This window comes from Canis lupus, chromosome 16 (genome assembly GCF_048164855.1).
Source record: "Canis lupus baileyi chromosome 16, mCanLup2.hap1, whole genome shotgun sequence".
In the NCBI taxonomy this organism is placed as follows: domain Eukaryota; kingdom Metazoa; phylum Chordata; class Mammalia; order Carnivora; family Canidae; genus Canis; species Canis lupus.
This window is the reverse complement of record NC_132853.1, coordinates 26,394,497-26,412,635: the sequence shown is the minus strand read 5'-3', so window position 1 is coordinate 26,412,635 and position 18,139 is coordinate 26,394,497. Positions and strand designations below refer to the sequence as shown.

At 35.2% G+C, this 18,139-nt stretch overlaps 1 protein-coding gene across 6 annotated transcripts in view; it reads left to right on the top strand.

Annotated features, from left to right (window-relative positions):
* Positions 1 to 17,025, top strand: part of MED13 (mediator complex subunit 13) — a 102,703-nt gene extending 85,678 nt beyond the window's left edge. For 2 of the 6 annotated variants that reach the window (XM_072779696.1, XM_072779697.1), the window contains exons 21-30: positions 538 to 757; positions 1,818 to 2,009; positions 2,189 to 2,412; positions 4,322 to 4,464; positions 5,164 to 5,322; positions 5,411 to 5,596; positions 7,734 to 7,882; positions 9,410 to 9,583; positions 12,178 to 12,278; positions 13,013 to 17,025. In XM_072779696.1, the coding sequence (XP_072635797.1) occupies positions 538 to 757; positions 1,818 to 2,009; positions 2,189 to 2,412; positions 4,322 to 4,464; positions 5,164 to 5,322; positions 5,411 to 5,596; positions 7,734 to 7,882; positions 9,410 to 9,583; positions 12,178 to 12,278; positions 13,013 to 13,145 (1,681 nt within the window). In that variant the 3' untranslated portion in view covers positions 13,146 to 17,025. Of the gene's footprint in view, positions 1 to 537; positions 758 to 1,817; positions 2,010 to 2,188; positions 2,413 to 4,321; positions 4,465 to 5,163; positions 5,323 to 5,410; positions 5,597 to 7,384; positions 7,480 to 7,733; positions 7,883 to 9,409; positions 9,584 to 11,043; positions 11,119 to 12,177; positions 12,279 to 13,012 lie in introns of those variants that run through there. The other 4 variants (XR_012008715.1, XR_012008714.1, XM_072779698.1 and 1 more) reach the window with 4 other exon arrangements.
* Positions 17,026 to 18,139: the final 1,114 nt, after the last annotated feature.

The window sequence follows — 18,139 nt, the reverse complement described above, 5'->3', positions numbered from 1 at the left end:
GATCCTGGAGACCCAGGATTGAGTCTGTCAGGCTCCCTGCATGGAGCCTGCTTCTCCCTCTACCTGTGTCTCTGCCTCTCTCTCTTTCTCTCTGTCTCTCTCATGAATAAATAAATAAAATCTTTAAAAAAAAAAAAAAAACATTAAGCCTGAAAACGTGTTATCTTTCTGGTTTAGCTGTGCTTTGTGATTTTTAGCAGCTCAATTAACTATCTTTGTTTTAGTTTATGACTTAAGCACTATGCTCTCTAGTGTTTCTGGATATTCTGTGGTTTTAAAAATTCTATTCCCTTTTTTAATGCAAGACCTCTTAATGTAAGGGTGTTTGTATACCATTAAAATGTGTGTATAATGTTTACTCTCCTCTTTGAAGAGAAAGAGATGCCCCTTAACTTTTAGAGAACCTCTCTTGACACCCCACACCAGCAAAAGGGGAGAGGTTTTCTAAGAACTTGCTTTGTGAAAGGTACCATACCTCAAAAAAGGTATGGTACAACATTTTTTCCCCTAACTGTATATTTCTATCTTAAATTTTAGCACGATGGATCGGGATAAAGTGGGTATCCCCACAGATGGTGATTCACATGCAATCACTTATCCACCTGCAATTGTTGTTTATATAATTGATCCTTTTACCTATGAAAATAAAGATGAGAGCACTAATTCTTCTAATGTATGGACTTTGGGGCTACTTCGATGCTTTCTGGAAATGGTCCAGACTCTTCCTCCTCATATTAAGAGTACTGTTTCTGTGCAGGTAAGAATGATAACTTTTGCAAGTTAAATTTACATAAAACAGTCTGATGTAGACAGAAGTTTCAAAAATCTACAAGTTTATTTTCTTTAAAGCCAGATTCTTATTATATTTTACATTTTACTTTTAAGTGATATTATAATAGAACTGTTAGGGATTTTATAAAAGGTAAACTTTATTATCATACCACAATAATAGTGGAGAATTAAAAGACTGCATTTAAGTACATTATGTATTCCTTGTGCTATTTTTATGAGCCAGTTTTTAAATTCATAAACTTAAATAGAAGACTAGAGCATGGATCTTTATAAAATATAGTTCTAAATAAGATAGATTACAAGTAAAAATAGAAATTAATGATATTAGAGGTGCCTGGGTAGCTCAGTTGGTTAAGCATCTGAATCTTGATCTTAGCTCAGGTATTGATCTCAGGGTCATGAGTTCAAGCCCTGCTTTGGGCTCCACACTGGGCATAGAGCCTACATTTTAAAGGGGATGGGGGCCTAGGGCTCAGTTGGTTAAGTGCCTGACTCTTGATTTCAGCTCAGGTTATGATCTCAGGGTCCTGGGGTTGGGCCCCATGTTGGGCTCCATGCTCAGCGGGGAATCTTCTTGATCAAGAAGATTGAATCTTGAATCTTCTTGATCTCTTGATCTCTCTAAGATCAAGAGTCTCTTTCAGTCTCCCTTTGCCCCTCCCCCTGCTTGCACTTGCACTCTTGCTCTCTCTCAAAGTAAATAACTCTTAAAAAAATAAAAAAATTTTTAAAAAGAAAATGATACTAACTTGTTTGCAGAGATTTTTTCTTTATAGACTATAATAGGACTAATCAATGGCAATATTTATGTAACTGCTGTGTAAACATTTTAAAGGTTTTTACATAACCTGTTAGTAAAATTGATTCTTTAAAAACTTACATAATAAGAAAATATAATTCTTTAGAATATAATTTTATTAATTTTTAAGTTTTCTAGTAAATGTTTTTAGAGTTTTAGACCTACGATTCTTTTTATTTTTATTTTTGGATGTTTAACCTTTATAATATTTGCCTATAATTTTTAGATTGTTCCTTGTCAGTACCTGTTGCAACCTGTGAAACACGAAGATAGACAAATCTATACCCAGCATTTAAAATCCCTGGCTTTTTCGGCCTTTACCCAGTGTCGGCGACCACTTCCAACATCAACCAATGTGAAAACATTGACTGGCTTTGGTCCAGGTTTAGCCATGGAAACTGCTCTTAAAAGTCCTGATGTAAGTATGTTTTCTATGACCAAAGTTAGTGAATGACTAAACATTTTTTTATTTTATACAAAACTAAGTGCAATTCTCTGTTTAATTCTCACTTTCTAATTATAATTGGGTGGAGATTTTCAATAAAGATTTTTCTATGATTGTATAGTACCATAGTACCTTGATTTTTTATTTTACAGAGACCAGAGTGTATTCGACTTTATACACCTCCTTTTATTCTGGCTCCAGTGAAGGATAAACAGACAGAGCTAGGAGAAACATTTGGAGAAGCTGGACAGAAATACAATGTTCTTTTCGTGGGCTACTGTTTATCACATGATCAAAGATGGATTCTTGCATCTTGCACAGATCTATATGGAGAACTTTTAGAAACTTGTATCATTAACATCGATGTCCCAAATAGGTACTTGTGTTTCCTTAAGTGTATCATTATATCATCCATTTAAAAAATGAATAGAAAAACTGTTTGGAAGGTTACGTACATTGGGTTTTGGGATTGTGGGTGCTTTTCACTTTTTTGGGTAGTGAATATATTGTATAATTAGAATTAGAAATAATTTTGATTGATCTCTGTTACACAGACAAAAGAGATTAAGGTCCCTAAATTCTATATAATAAAACTTGAGGCAATGATTTCAGCCTAAGAAATTTTAAAGAATGGAATGAGAGAGCCCTTTGTAATTAAAAAATCTAGTAGAGTATTCTATAACATTTAACTTCTCAAGTACCATCTAAAATATAGTCCCTAATTAACTGAGTTTACTTCTTTACTAAAATTGTTGACTGAAAATTTTACCTTTTAAATGGAATGTCTTCTGAAAATGGTGGCCTAATTATTAGAATTCTTCTTTGTAGTAATTAGGTATCATGCCCAGTTTTTTATGAAGGCTAATAAATCACAACAGGTAAGCCTCATATTAAGTTATAACCTAATAGACACTTTTAGTAACATGTTTCAAGGCTAGTGAACATGGCCTAAGATTAGAACCTGAAAGGCAAGTCCATGAAGTAATTTTCCATTTTGAGGTTTGGCTCTGTCCTTTATTTTTTTTATTATATAAAGGTCAGTTTCTTTAGTTCAGAAATTGAATATATGCAGAAATGTTTAATGAATATTTGGTTATAGTGGTGCTAAAGAAGCGAAATATAGAAACATTAATTTTATTTTATTGGTTATAAAGATTTATTGACCATTTTTAATATACCTTATTTCCTTGACACAATTTTGATTTTTTAAAAAATGGTCATTGAGTGAGCTTTGGGAATAGTATGCTTATCTGAGAAAGAATAGGGAAAGAATTACCTTTCAACACAAAGATGATATTGCCATTTTACTGAAAGTAGAAGTAAGATAATGGTTAAAAGGTCCAATTCTATAGAGTTGAGACCTGGGTGCAAATCCCAACTCTGCTACTTACTGGGTATGTGATCTTGAGAAAATTACTTTAGCCAACTGAGCTTCAGCTTACTTCTCTGTAAAGTTGGGAAAATAACTGCTTCATACAGTTTGTTACATTGAAAATGAGGTATTATGTAAATTGGGCATAATGCTTGCAGTGTATTAAGTACTCAGTAAATCATAGCTACCATTTGCTCAGCCACAGAGTGCTTATGTTATGTACTTGCTTAGTAAAGGACATGCATGCAGAAAACACAACAGTATTGTTTGGCCTGAGAAGTGTAGTGTGTTTGTTTGTTTGTTTTTCAATATTTGCTTATTTGAGAGAGAACGGCACACAGAGGGAGAGCGAGAAGCAGACTCCCCACTGAGCAGAGAGCCTGACGTGGGGCTCAAGCCCAAGATCCTGAGATCATGACCTGAGCCGAAGGCAGGCACTTAACTAACTGAGCCACGCATGTGCCCCTGTTTGATATTTTTTAACTTAAAGTATGGAGCAGGGGTTGGCACACCACAACCAGTGGGCCAAATCTGACTATACACATTTGTTTTAAGTGTCACCTATGGCTACTTTCATATTGTAGCAGCAGAATTATTGTTGCATCAGAATATTGATGGCCTACAAAGCTTAATATATTGGCCTTTTAAAGAAAAAATTTGTCATTTTCTGGTGTAGAACAGTGTTTCTGATGAATTTTGGTGGTTCATGGACAGTTTTTCATTTTAAGTAATCTGCTTTAATGTGTTATATGAAAAGCACAAAGCAGCATGGCAAACCTATGACTTTATGTATATCTTTGGTTAGGACTTAATGTAAAATTAAAGGACTAGTTTTTCACAAATTTGAGGTCTTTTAAAATGTTGTCATATGAATTTTAGAAATATTTAATTGTTTCTTTATTCTGTACAACAGGGCTCGCCGGAAAAAAGGATCTGCTAGGAGGTTTGGTCTACAGAAACTTTGGGAGTGGTGCTTAGGACTTGTACAAATGAGTTCATTACCATGGAGGGTTGTAATTGGCCGTTTAGGAAGGATTGGTCATGGAGAATTGAAAGGTAAAATTGTGCTTTGATTGTTAAGAACTTAAATTTCCGTTTTATGTTAATTAATATACTGTGAAACCACATCTAGGTGTATGTACTGAATAAAATGCAGAGATTATAAAAACTAATTTTTCTGCCTTCAAAGAGGAATCACATATGTCTAGGTCACAATTGGCCTAATTCCAATTTTAAAAGGACATTTTTCTATATTTTGACTTTAATACCAGTGTTCTTACTATTAATTATTTTTTGTCTTCCATTTTTTCCTCTTTCTGCTTATTATTCAGCTCATCCCCTGTTTAGCAGGTACTAATTAATGTTGACATACATTAAAGTTAGGGAGATAAAGGATGTTGTGTAACATCCGCAATAAGAGATTTTTGGCTTGGGATGCCTGGGTGGCTCAGCGGTTGGGCGTCTGCCTTCGACCAGGGAGTGATCCTGGAGTTCTGGGATCGAGTCCCACGTCGGGCTCCCTGCATGGAGCCTGCTTCTCTCTCTGCCTGTGTCTCTGCCTCTCTCTCTGTGTGTGTGTCTCATGAATAAATAAATAAAATCTTTTTTAAAAAGAGATATTTCGGCTTATTAAAATGGACTTCTATTTGCGGAATTCACTAATTTTAAAACTATTATGTTTTAACTTTGGTTAACAATGCTTTTACTTTGTGGGGTTTTTTTTTGTTTGTTTGTTTTAACTATTGTTACCCACAGATTGGAGCAGTTTGCTGAGTCGTCGAAACTTGCAGTCTCTAAGTAAAAGGCTCAAAGACATGTGTAGAATGTGTGGTATATCTGCTGCAGACTCTCCCAGCATTCTCAGTGCTTGCTTGGTAGCAATGGAACCCCAAGGCTCTTTTGTTATTATGCCAGGTTAGCTATCTTTAGTTTATATCAGATTTACTTCTTCATGCACTTGTGGTTCTTAGTATTATATGAGATTGATTCTCTTTATTTTCAGATTCTGTATCAACTGGTTCTGTATTTGGAAGAAGCACCACCCTAAACATGCAGACATCTCAGCTAAATACCCCACAAGATACATCATGTACTCATATACTTGTGTTCCCTACTTCTGCTTCTGTGCAAGTAGCTTCAGCTACTTACACCACTGAAAATTTGGACTTAGCTTTTAATCCCAACAATGGTAGGTGAATTGTTCTTTAAAGGTTTGCAAATACTAAGTAAGTCTTGATGATTGTGGCTGATTTTAGGCTGAAGAGTGCTTCCCCAAACCTATCTGTATCCAGTAAATGTTTCTGAAACCTATGAATGTTAACCTTAGTTGACCAAAGACTTTGCATATGTGACTACGTTAAAGATCATGAGTTGGAGAGGTTATCCTGGGTTATGCAGATGGGTCCTAAAAGTAATCACGTGTGTCCTTATAAGAGGGAGGCAGAGGGAAATTTGATAATGTATGCACAAAAGAGGAGAAGGTCATGTGATGGAAACAGAGGGAAGGAAAGTCAGAAATGGTGTTATGCTGCTGACTTTGAAGGTGGAAGAAGGGGCCATGAACCAAGGGATGCAAGGAATGTAGTTCTAGATTCTGGAAAAGAGAAGAAAACAGATTTACCACAGAACCTCCAGAAAGAGCATAGGCCTCTGGTGCCTGATTTTGACCTAATGACCAGTAGTTTGATTTCAGCCCAGTAAAATTGATTTTGGACTTCTGGCCCCCAGAACTATAGAGAATGAAGGTGTGTTGTTTTAAGTCAACAAGATTGTGGTAATTGACTAAAGAGGCAGTAGGAAACTAATACAGTCATTATTCTACCTTACTGATATTGGAACTGATATTTATCTCGTAAATATTTACTTATTTTAAAAGGCAACATTTATCATAAAATGCATAGGTTTTTTTGCCTGTGCTGCTACTTGTACATAGACCATAGACTTTGCAGCACATTTTATATTCCTTCTAAATTGATTTGTCAAGGGCAGCCCCGGTGGCACAGTGGTTTAGCGCCACCTGCAGCCTGGGGTGTGATCCTGGAGATACAGGATCGAGTCCCACATCGGGCTCCCTGCATGGGGCCTGCTTCTCCCTCTGCCTCTCTCTCTCTCTCTCTCTCTCTCTCTTTCTCTCTTCCCCCCTGCCCCGTGTGTCTCTATGAATAAATAAAATCTTTAAAAAAATAAAATAAATTGATTTGTCTAAATAATTTATATAAACTGCCATGCTAGAGAATAACGCCGGTAGATAAATTTATAGATTACAATTTAGTAGAAGAGAATAAGTGATACTCCATTTAGAAAATTGCACATTTCTAAAGTCACAAGTAATGGGCGCCTGGGTTGCTCAGTGAGTTGAGTGTCCTGCTCCTGATTTCGGCTTAGGTCCTGATCTCAGTGTCTTGGGATTAAGCGCCATGTCAGGCTCTGCGCTCAGCGTGGAGTCTGCTAGGGTTTCTCTTCCTTTGCTCAGATTTCCCGTGTGTGCGCTAGCGCATGCTTTCTCTCTCTGAAATAAAATCTTAAAAAAAACAAAGTCACAAGGAATATATATTATTTTTTTCTTTCAGTGTGTTATATGGTAACTTGAATATTTTACATAATAATAGAGTATTAATTGTGCATAGTCCCATTTTAAATACATTTTCATTTCTAGCTTATACCATGTTTTGTATTAGTTTCCTATTGCTGCTATAGCAAACTAACACATGCTTAGTAGCTTTAAACAACACACGTTTATTGCCTTACAGTTCTGGAGGTCAGGAGTTTAAAATCATTCTTAACTGGGCTATAGTCAATGTGTCTGCAGGGTTGGTTCTCTCTGGAAGCTCTAAGGAAGAACTGTTTCTTTGCTAGCTTTGCTAGCTTCTAGAGACCACCTCTTGCTCATGGCCCCTTCTACCATCTTCAGCAGCAGAGGTATAGCATCATCACCTCACCATCACTGACTCTAACACTACTGCCTCCCTCTTATTAGGACCCCTGTGATTACATTGGACCCACCTGGATAATCCAGAATAACCTCCCCATCTCAAGATCCTTAGCTTGATCACATCTGCAAAGTTCTTTATGGTAACATATTCACACATTCCTGGGATTAGGATGTGGACATCTTGGGGGGAGGGCATTATTCAGACTACCACATGTTTATGTGTATAATTATTTATATGGCTCCTAGAACAATACCTGGCAGATGGTAGACATTCAGTAGATGTTAATTAAATTAACCCATTTTGGTTGAAATTCATTAATTTATTTTAACCCTCTCCTCTAAATGACCGTGGGATGTGAAAAATAGAGTATTTATTTTTCCTTTTCCTGTATAGATGGAGCAGATGGAATGGGTATCTTTGATTTGTTAGACACCGGAGATGATCTTGACCCTGATATTATTAATATTCTTCCTGCATCTCCAACGGGGTCTCCCGTACATTCTCCAGGATCTCATTACCCCCATGGAGGTGATGCTGGCAAGGTAACCCTGTTATAAAAGCTTAGTTAATCTAAACGTTGTTCATTAACTTCGTGTAATGGATAGAGAAATGAAATACTGTTTTTTCCTTGGAAATGAGCAAGAAGTGAGATTAATGGTGCATTCTTGCACATCTGTCTTACAGATGTTAGTATTTTGAATTATGCATTATAAAGAGGGTCTCTAAGTTTCTACTGTCCTTGACTTGCTGTTTTCTAGATTACTTGGCTTTAGTCCTCCTTTTGTAGTTTTCCTGCCACTTTACTGTAGCTTCTGATCAGGTATAGGATCAGATTATCTGAGAATTAGTGTATGCTCTAAGAGCTGCCATTCATTATCAGAGTTGTGAGGAGGAACACAATAGAAATACTGATTTTTCTCATAAGAACAGAAGAAATGCTGACCACTTTCCTTCCCTCTGTCTTAATTTTTAGTATTTGGGAAGCAGGCTGTCTTGTCCTTCTATTTGAACTCAAAACTAACTGGGCTTGATTTGAATTACATCTTTATTTGGGTGAAACTATATATAGTGATTATTTGATTGTTATAGCATGCATATGTTTAGAAGCCTGTCTTTAAAATAAGGGAGGATCTTTGTCCAGTTTTACCTTGTATCCTTTTCTTCCTTTTTTTTTTTAACTGAAATGAAGTGAAATTATTGGGGTACCTAGCTGGCTCAGTCAGTAAAGTATGCAACTCTTGATTTCGGGGTTTTAAGTTTGAGTTCCACATTGGGTGTAGAGATTACATAAAAATAAAAAAATCTTGGAAAATTAGATTATTGAAAAGCTATATATATGCACCACTAATCTCACTACTTTAATAAAACCATTTTTACTTTTAGCAAATTACCTTCCTTTCACGTATATTTATATTGCAGCTCTCAATATGTATAAATAAGTATAATCAGCTTTTTAATGTTGTTTTCCCATAATTTGTTATGTCCCAAAATATTGGACCTTTAAATATTTTATTTTTATCTGTTATAGGTAATGTTGCAATGAACTTTTCCATGCATATCATTTTGCTTCTTTTTATCTATTTCCTTAACATAAATACCAAGAACTACATGGACTAATCTAAAGGATATGAGCATCACTTACTAGATGTCCCTTCACATTGCCATAATGCTTTCCAAACGCTAATAACTACATTTTATAGTATTAGATGAACAAAGTGAAATTTAAATTATCTTTTGGATTGAGGTGTGGTGGTCAGGAATTAGTTGAGGGAGTATTAGGAAATAAGTTGAAATTTCATTAAACATTTGGTTGGAACACACTGAACATGACTCAGCATAATACTACCAACTTGTTAAACAGTTGGTATGTTAATTTCCTCATACAACCCTTAAAACTCTTTTAATATTGTTACTAATTATGGTCTTACTAAGTACATAGCAATTGATTTTTTCAGTATCCTTTAATATTTTTTTAAATTGATAAAAAGAGATTGGTTGCCATAAACCATTCTGTGTATCGAGTGCCTAGGTATATCAAATGAACTAACACACTTTTAATTCTATTTAAGGGTCAGGGTACTGATCGGCTACTTTCAACAGAATCTCATGATGAAGTAACTAATATTCTTCAGCAACCATTGGCCCTCGGTTACTTTGTATCAACTGCCAAAGCGGGTCCGTTACCTGACTGGTTCTGGTCAGCATGTCCTCAAGCACAATATCAGTGTCCCCTTTTTCTTAAGGTATTTCCATTTCTATGCCAGTTCCTAAATAATGCTAATTGATGCTTAATTCCTAAGAAATATCGAGAAGTGTCTAAGGTCTTATTAAATGCACTGTGAAATATGACAAAGTCACAAAGAAGTTCTCTAATTACAAAACAGCTCTACTTTTTAAATTGATACTAAGTTTGGACATATTTCTGGGACATTTGTTCTTATTATTTGCAGCTGCACATATGGAAATTTAGCGCTGGGTGAAACTTGTATTACTTTTAATCTAACCTTTTTCATTTTCTAGGTGAGCATGTTAAAGTTCAGAAAAACTCATTTTTCCAAAGTCATAAATGGGTAGTAGACTCAGGACTGCAGTCTGGATCCTTTCATGATTGTGCTGTTCTTTGAATTACATCCTACTGCTATTATGTCACAGTATTTTGGGTTTAAAGGATTCATAGTTTTGTAAGAATATTTGATAGTAGGTCCATTTACTACCTCCTTAAATTTTTTTTCTAGCTTTGTGTAAATTGCTGTGTAAAACTATTAAGTGGTTTTCAAGTACTGAGATTCTCAGATCCATAGTGACTTACTTATCAAAACAAGTTCATTAGCAAGTGACATATCAAGGTTGAAATACATTATAAAATCGTAAAATGAAATGTGAAAGTCCTATCCAGAGTTTGTTAGTTTGTTACTGCTGCTTCTTACTACTATTCCAAAATAGGAAATTCAGATCTGATTCATTTATTTTTATATATACGCACAGAAGTTGACTATTGTATTCCAGAAGTCAGGGTAACCTAACTTCTTGCCAACTGATTTTTACTATAGGGTAAAGTCGGATACTGTGGTTTAGTTTCTTGGGGTTATATTTTCGTGGGTACTTGAACCAATAGGCTTGCTCTCTTTTAAGCCTGTTGCTATTAAATCTTGATACCCTTAGCCCACATATCATTGAGTCAGTGACATTTGAGACTAAGCATTGAACTTCTGTAGCACATTCATAAAGAATACAACAGCTGTTGATCTGAATTGACTATTGATGTGATAATATATTAGGAAGTGTCAGCCAAGGTAATAAAGTTTTATCATAAGATTTTTCTTCCCCTTCCAATATATGTACAGTGGTCTATACAGACCTCATTACAAGAACATATTCCCAAGTGTGTTTCTGCAAAATAGTAGTCCTTGGTGTTTCTACAAAACAAAGGGTTCTTTGGTCCTTTGGGAAGTGTTGCACATGCTTTCTACCCCCTTTTGTTGTTAAAATACATGTATGCACATTAAAGCCTCTGAAAAACAGCAGCAAATACCATTGTATACCTATTTCCCAAACTTACTTTAATACACAAGAAAGCGATTGTGTAACACCAATTAATAGTTCATGACCTTAGTGTTTCACGGAACATTTTTTTAGGAAACACCACTTTACAAAAAGTCCAAGGGACTATCCAGATTCTTTTCTACTCAATATTTATTTGCAGAGAGGATAGTGTAAAGTGGGCATTCACCCTCAGATACAGTGTAACAAGATTAGGACTTCTGGTCTGAATTACCAGGTAAGGCATAATTTACCATAATTTTGTTCACCTTTTGTTTTCATACATTCCATCTTATTTCCTACACCATAGGCAAAAATACCACCTGATGTGTTTCTGTTTACTTGGAAAAATAATAGATTTTTACCTAGATGATTAAAAGATCTTTTTATCATAGAAATTAAATGGTGATTTCTGGTCCTGACTATATTCATTTAATTTGTAGTGATCTGCCGAGACTTTTGCTTATAACTTATAAATTAAGAGTTTATGGGCAGTTAAAAAATATATATCTTTGATTATATCCTTGAATATATAACACAAGAATTTATATACATGTTACAGTTGTAGAGGAGAGATCACCTAAATATAAAATAGTACCTTTTACAGTATATGGAATGAGATCTGCTAAGAGTTTCTCCATCTCTCATAGTTTTTTTTAGCACTTTATATATAATGACTCCGTAAACAAAAAATGATTCACTTTAATTGAAATTCCTTTCTTCCACTCTTCATTGTCATACCAGAATGGGTGTGGCAGTTGTCACTAAGCCTCCATTATGAAATTGCATGGGCAAAAGAAGGCACTCTATGCACTGCATTAGAGTCCTCACCGTTCCACCACAGGTAGCTTTAAAATGTATAGCTTTTGTAAGCATTATATTTGCATATGCTTACTCCTGTTACATTTTTCAGTGCTAGACCTATGTGGATGTGCATAGTCTAAAGTTGTGTAACCTGTAGACAGACTCTTGAGGTTTATCAGCTTAGTGCTTCCTTAAACATTGACACATCTAGGCATGTTACACTGAAAAAGTAGATAACTTTAAATGACTTTTATGTAAATTCTTTTAGGATTATTATGTGATCTTAAAAATAGAGCTAAAGAAAATAAAGTAAGATTGAATATAAGCTATGCACTTGAAAATTACTTCTGTAAGCAAGAACAAGAAGCATCTTTATAGTGGTGCCCATTCATCACATAGGTCTAAAATGTATTTCATCAAGGACGAGACCGTGGGAAAATAAGGTAAAACCAACAACTTTTCCATTTGGCTGACTGATTACCTGTTTTTTTAGGCCTCTTTGCACCTCCACGTGCCTTCAGTGCAATCTGACGAGCTGCTTCACAGTAAACACTCCCACCCACTTGACTCAAATCAGACTTCAGATGTCCTCAGGTATAAATCTTTTTACCACTAAAGGTTCTTCATTGTATCTTTGAAAGAATATAATATTAGGGCACTGGGTGGCTCAGATGGTTAAGCGTCTGCCTATGGCTCAGGTCATGATCCTGGCGCCCTGGGATCAAGACCCATGTCAGGCTCCCTATTCACCAAGAGGTGTGCTTCTCCTTCTCCCTCTGCCCCTCCTCCCTGCTTGTGTTCTCTCTCTCTCTCTCTCTCTCTCATAAATAATTTTTTTAAAAAAAGAAAGAATGGGGATGCCTGGGTGGCTCGGCGGTTGAGCATCTGCCTTTGGCCCAGGGCATGATCCTGGAGTCCCAGGATCGAGTCCCACATCAGGCTCCCTGCATGAAGCCTGCTTCTCTCTCTGCCTGTATCTCTGCCTCTCTCTTTGTGTCTCTCATGAATAAATAAAAGAGAAAAGACGTTTTGGTTTTTTTTAAAAGAAAGAATGTACTGATCCTTTTGTATTCTCACATTTGGCAGTAATTTACAGTTGTGTACCCTTGGATCTCTAGATGAATTAGGTCATTTAGAATGAGTCCTTTCTAGCATGTGTAATCTACTTTTGAAAGTACTTTTTATGAAAATTAGTCTTTAATCTCCCCAAGGACTCTATTCCATACTTTCCACCATTTTTTTTAAGTGACTTTGAATCTTAGATGCCATCATTGGGAACTGCTTCCATAATCTACAGTGAAAGTAAATACATGACTTCTACTTTTCAGGTTTGTTTTGGAACAGTACAATGCACTCTCCTGGCTAACCTGTGACCCTGCAATCCAGGACAGACGCTCATGTCTCCCAATTCATTTTGTGGTGCTGAATCAGTTATATAACTTTATCATGAATATGCTGTGATCTTCATTCGACAGAACTGTGCAAGAAAAGAACAAGGAAAAAAGATATTTCGCTGCAAGATTGAGTTATCTTCTCAGTGAAAGTCATCTGTGATGGGGTCTAATACTTATTACTTCAACAAATATTGTTTTGACTTGGGGGGAGGGGCTATAACCCTGATATTTTTCATTGACTATACTGAACTCTTTAGGATGATGACTGATCATACAAAACGTATTATAACATTTTCGTAGCAAAATTAACCTTTTTTTTCCAGTCACAGTATTTGTGAAAAGTAATGAGCCATAGTACCCAGTCATGTTAAATGAATATTAAAAGCATGGAGAGGAAACATGAGGAACAATGAATTTCAACATATGGCTTCAGAACATCAAGATGTTCTTGTATTGGATTATAGTATCTAGTATTCAAAAATGCCTGCATCTCTTATTTATTGTAAGTTTTTAAATGTATAAATTGTCTTATATTTCTTAACCTCTTTTATAAAAATTTTCCTAGAAGGTTTATACTGCCTTCTTGCTTTAAAGCAATTGGTCTAAAATATATGTAATCGTCTTAATTAAAAAGTTGCAGTAGGGTTGCTTTTAGAGTATTATTTTTTTGTAAGGGGGTGGGTGGGACAGTAAATTTGTATTGTCTCAATGTACAGTTTAATGGGGATAGAGGGGGAATAATGTCCATACCATTGTGTGTGGAGGATTTACAGCTAAGCTGTAGTTGCAGAGTACATGTACAGTAATGAAGTTCACTGTGTTTATAAATTGAAAAGGTACCGGGTCTTACAGCATTTTATATATCACACCTTTACAGAATAACATGATGGCAATATACAAGTGATATTGTTGGGTGGTTTAACTTAGAATAAAATGAGAATTCTTCAGTTATATTTTGTACTATGGTTTAGGGCTATGACTAATATTTCAGGCCATTTCCAGTGAAAGAAACTTAGTTTTACAAGAAAAACATTTGCTACTGAATGCTTAAACTAATTTTGGTGTTTAATGTTACATGCTTAAATGTTTTTTTTTTTTTTTTCCAGTTTTGACAGTGGCACATCTAGGCATGGGAATATTATTAATTATGAAAATTATCTTCAGGATCTGCTATGAGGTTGAAATTTAGCCCAGCTCTAGGCATTTTACAAATTATTTTAAGAACAGTCACTCTGATTGTTTGACTTTTTTGTTGTTGTTTTTTAAATTAAAGATTGGGAATGTGTGTGAGAGTATGCATATGTATGGGTGTGTGTGTGCAATCAGACTGTGGTGTATATAGATTCTCAGTGAATTCTGGTATTCAGACTCTATTCCACTAGTTAAAGAATCATTTTCTAAACTTAACCTGTTTCCTTTTGCCTTTTTTATTTATTTAATTTTCTTGGTTTGGAGATGGCAGTCCCAAACACCAGAGTCTGTACTTTTCTATAACACAGCTCAGATTAAGGCAGGGCATATGCCAAGGAGGTTCTCACCTCCCTAAAGAAGGGACTTGAATTTTAGGGACTTTAATTCACCCCTTCCTTCAATACAGCTTTCCCCCTTCTTGTTTGCACATGCCAAGAAAAATGCTTTTATGCAGGCTTTACCCCCTTAAAATGTTTCTACAGTGCTGCTCACAAGAGAGTCCAAGTTAGCCTCCTACCTATATTGCTGACTTGAATTCACAGTCACCAAGTCTACCTATCTTTCTTGGAAGCAGTCTAGCAAAATTCCGAATTTGTACAGTCACTAATTCTCCACAAGGACAAAATCAGTTGTATTTACAAAACTGTAATTCGGTATGTTTTGTTTTGTTTTTACTGAAACTTGTTTTGTAAATACTATATGCTTAGCTTAAATATCACTTTCTTATGAACAATATAACTTCTTCAAATTGTGTATATTAAACATTAGCAAGTCTTGTTTTTTCTATAAAGAACACACAACTGGTGACAAAGGTTTTCAATCACTTCTTCAAAATTATAATGCAATTCCAATGGTCAGCATTTTTGACATTAAAATTTAAAGATCACATCTCTGCATTCATTTTTAAATTATGCTAGCACACTACAGATTATGTTGGCATGTTTTGTTCTGTACTTTAAAAAACTTGTCTGAGATTTGAGGGAAAGATGCTTATTTGGAATTTCTATAAAAAGTATTCTTTTTTATATACTTAGCTCAGTAGTGACTTTTAAAAATAAAAGCTATATTCTCAGTTGTTTAATATCACTAGCTTATTGTAACCACACCTCAGTTTGAAAATAGATTTTTAAAAAATTATTCCCTGACAGTTTCTTTTATATGGAGCCATAAGGAAGGAACCCAGTATAATAATTCCTTTTTATCTGGGAATCAGGGAGTAGTTCCCAAATACACAGGATTTACTGATAAAGAGGTTTTTTTCTGCCCTTCATATATAAGTTCATACTTAAATATAAAATTATAAAATAGCCATTAGAAAAGGTCAAGAGGCTTATTTCAGAAAAAAATTAAGCCTTTTATGCAGGATGATGGATCTGACTTACTAATGTACTGTCACAGACAAGTATGGGTAGTTTTTTTTTTTGTTTGTTTAAATGGTAAGCAAAGTAATATATACTTTATACCAGTTGATCACCAACACCTGACTTCTTTGTTACAGTGCTAATGTCTGTTTTTTGTGCAGTTATCCATTACAAAGCAGGGTGGAAGTTCAGTATTTTGGCATTTAAAAAGATTAGTTATATAATGTCTGCTTCCAGCCAGTGAGAAACATCTAGCCATACTTTCTTATGCAAGCCATTCAGTTATCAGGACTGTGAATTAACACTGTATGAATAAATTTCTGTACACCTTATTGTTTGGCCAGAAGGCCACCAAGTGTACTTATATGTAATCCTTAAATTTTAAAGTAGCTGTAATTTTTAAATCTTTCTAAACTTTTCTTAAACCACTAAAATTAAGCTCTTACTACTTAGTCAACTATCCTCAGCTGTATTCGTACTCAATTGTCAGTATGGCACAGATTACTGTATTAAAATATTCTCCTTTCGTCTTCATATTTACCTTCTGAGGTAATTTTTTAACTTAATGTGTTACTACAAAGATTTGCAGATCTTTAATCAAGCACTATGTTAATACTGTAATATCAAAATACTATGTTGCATTATTTAAAATGTTCAAATTGAATACATTAAAAGGAAGTTTTTAAATGCTCTTGCATCATATAATTTGCTATTCATCCACTATGGCATCGCATATCAGTCTATTAATACATTTAATGTTGCATGAGTAATGTTTTGGTCTGGGTTTCCTCTTAAGATTTTAGTTTGTCTAAATTAAGGAAAAATGTTTTTGGCATACTTTTTTTTTACACCCTCCCCCCCCCCATCAGCTGGAAATCTTAACCTTCTGGTTTTTCTTGGTGTTTTAATGGGCCCAGAACTGTGGTTTAAAATTTCATATATGTGTTTTCTCTTTTGTGGAGTATTAATTAAAAAACTGGATTTGGGACCTAAAATACTCCTCAGGTTGATGTATTCATGAAGTTTTAAAATAGCTTTAGTTTTCAAAGTAAACTGGATTTGTGGACCGTAAAGTTACTGAGTTTAAACTACAAATTGTAACGTCATTACTGGACATGTCAGCATCAACTCTCTCAAAATAGCTTGGTCACTTTATGAAGGGGCGTTTTAAAGTTGTTGTTTAGCAGTGACATTTAATATGGTCCAATTGCTTTTTTTTTTTTTTAATGTGACAAAAAAAAAAAAGAAATAAGGAACAAACACTATTGCTGCCGAATGCCATAACACTGAGTTGTACAAATTGTGATTGAGGAAATGAAAAGGTTTATACTTTTTAAAAAAAAAAAAAACAAAAAACAAAACTTCAAATGGAATAAATTATTCATGAAGCCTTCATTGTGGTGTCTCATTCTGTTAAAAATATTTCTATCCTAAACACATGTAAAAATATTTTTTCATAAGTGGAAAGGGGGCTAGTAACCTAAAAATTAATTGGACTTTTAATTTCTCCATCTGAAGTATTTTATTTATTTGTTTATTTATTCATGTATTGATTTATTTTTAAAGACTTTATTTATTTGTTCATGAGAGACACAGAGAGACAGAGAGAGAGAGGCAGAGACCTAGGCATGCTCCCTGCATGGAGCCTGCTATAGGACTCGATCCTACGGGCAACCCAGGTGGCTCAGCGGTTTAGCGCTGCCTTCAGCCCAGGGCCTGATCCTGGAGACCCAGGATCAAGACCCATGTCAGGCTCCCTGCATGGAGCCTGCTTCTCCATCTGCTTGTGTCTCTGCCTCTCTCTCTCTGTCTCTCATGAATAAATAAATAAAATCTTTAAAAAAAAAAAAAAAAAAAAAAAAAAAGGACTCGATCCTAGGACTTAATCTCGGGACTCCAGGAGCATGCCCTGGGCCGAAGGTAGGCACTAAACTGCTGAGCCACCCAGACGTCCCTATATCCCTTTATTGTAATATTCCATATGAAGCCTTCATAGTGTTTTTCAGTTTGTATGAATATTTGTCTCCTACAAAATAACCCCATGAGGACAGAAATTGGATGTTTAGCTTACTATTGCATCTAGAATCCAATACAACATCTAGCACATTAGTAAAGCATTGAAATATTTGAGTTGACTTCTTGTAGTAAATACCTCAAACTATGGTACTTAGTTGTAGTGTGAGATTTGCATATGATTTATTTTGTTAAAGACTTTATCTGAGGAGGATAGCAAGAGAGCGCAAGCAGAGGAGTAGCAGAGAGAGAGGGGAAGCAGGCTCCTGGGTGAGCAGGGAGCCCCATGTGGGGCTTGATCCCAGGACCCCTGAGATCAGTGACTCAAGCCGAAGTCAGACATTTAACTGACTGAACCACCTAGGTGCCCTGAGTTTTGCAAGTAATTTAAATGAACTTTTATAATTCTAATTACTTAGGACTATTTTCACACTAGTAGAAATAGTTTTAGGATCACTAGATTATGATTCCTGTGCTCTTAGGTTTGCCATCTTCT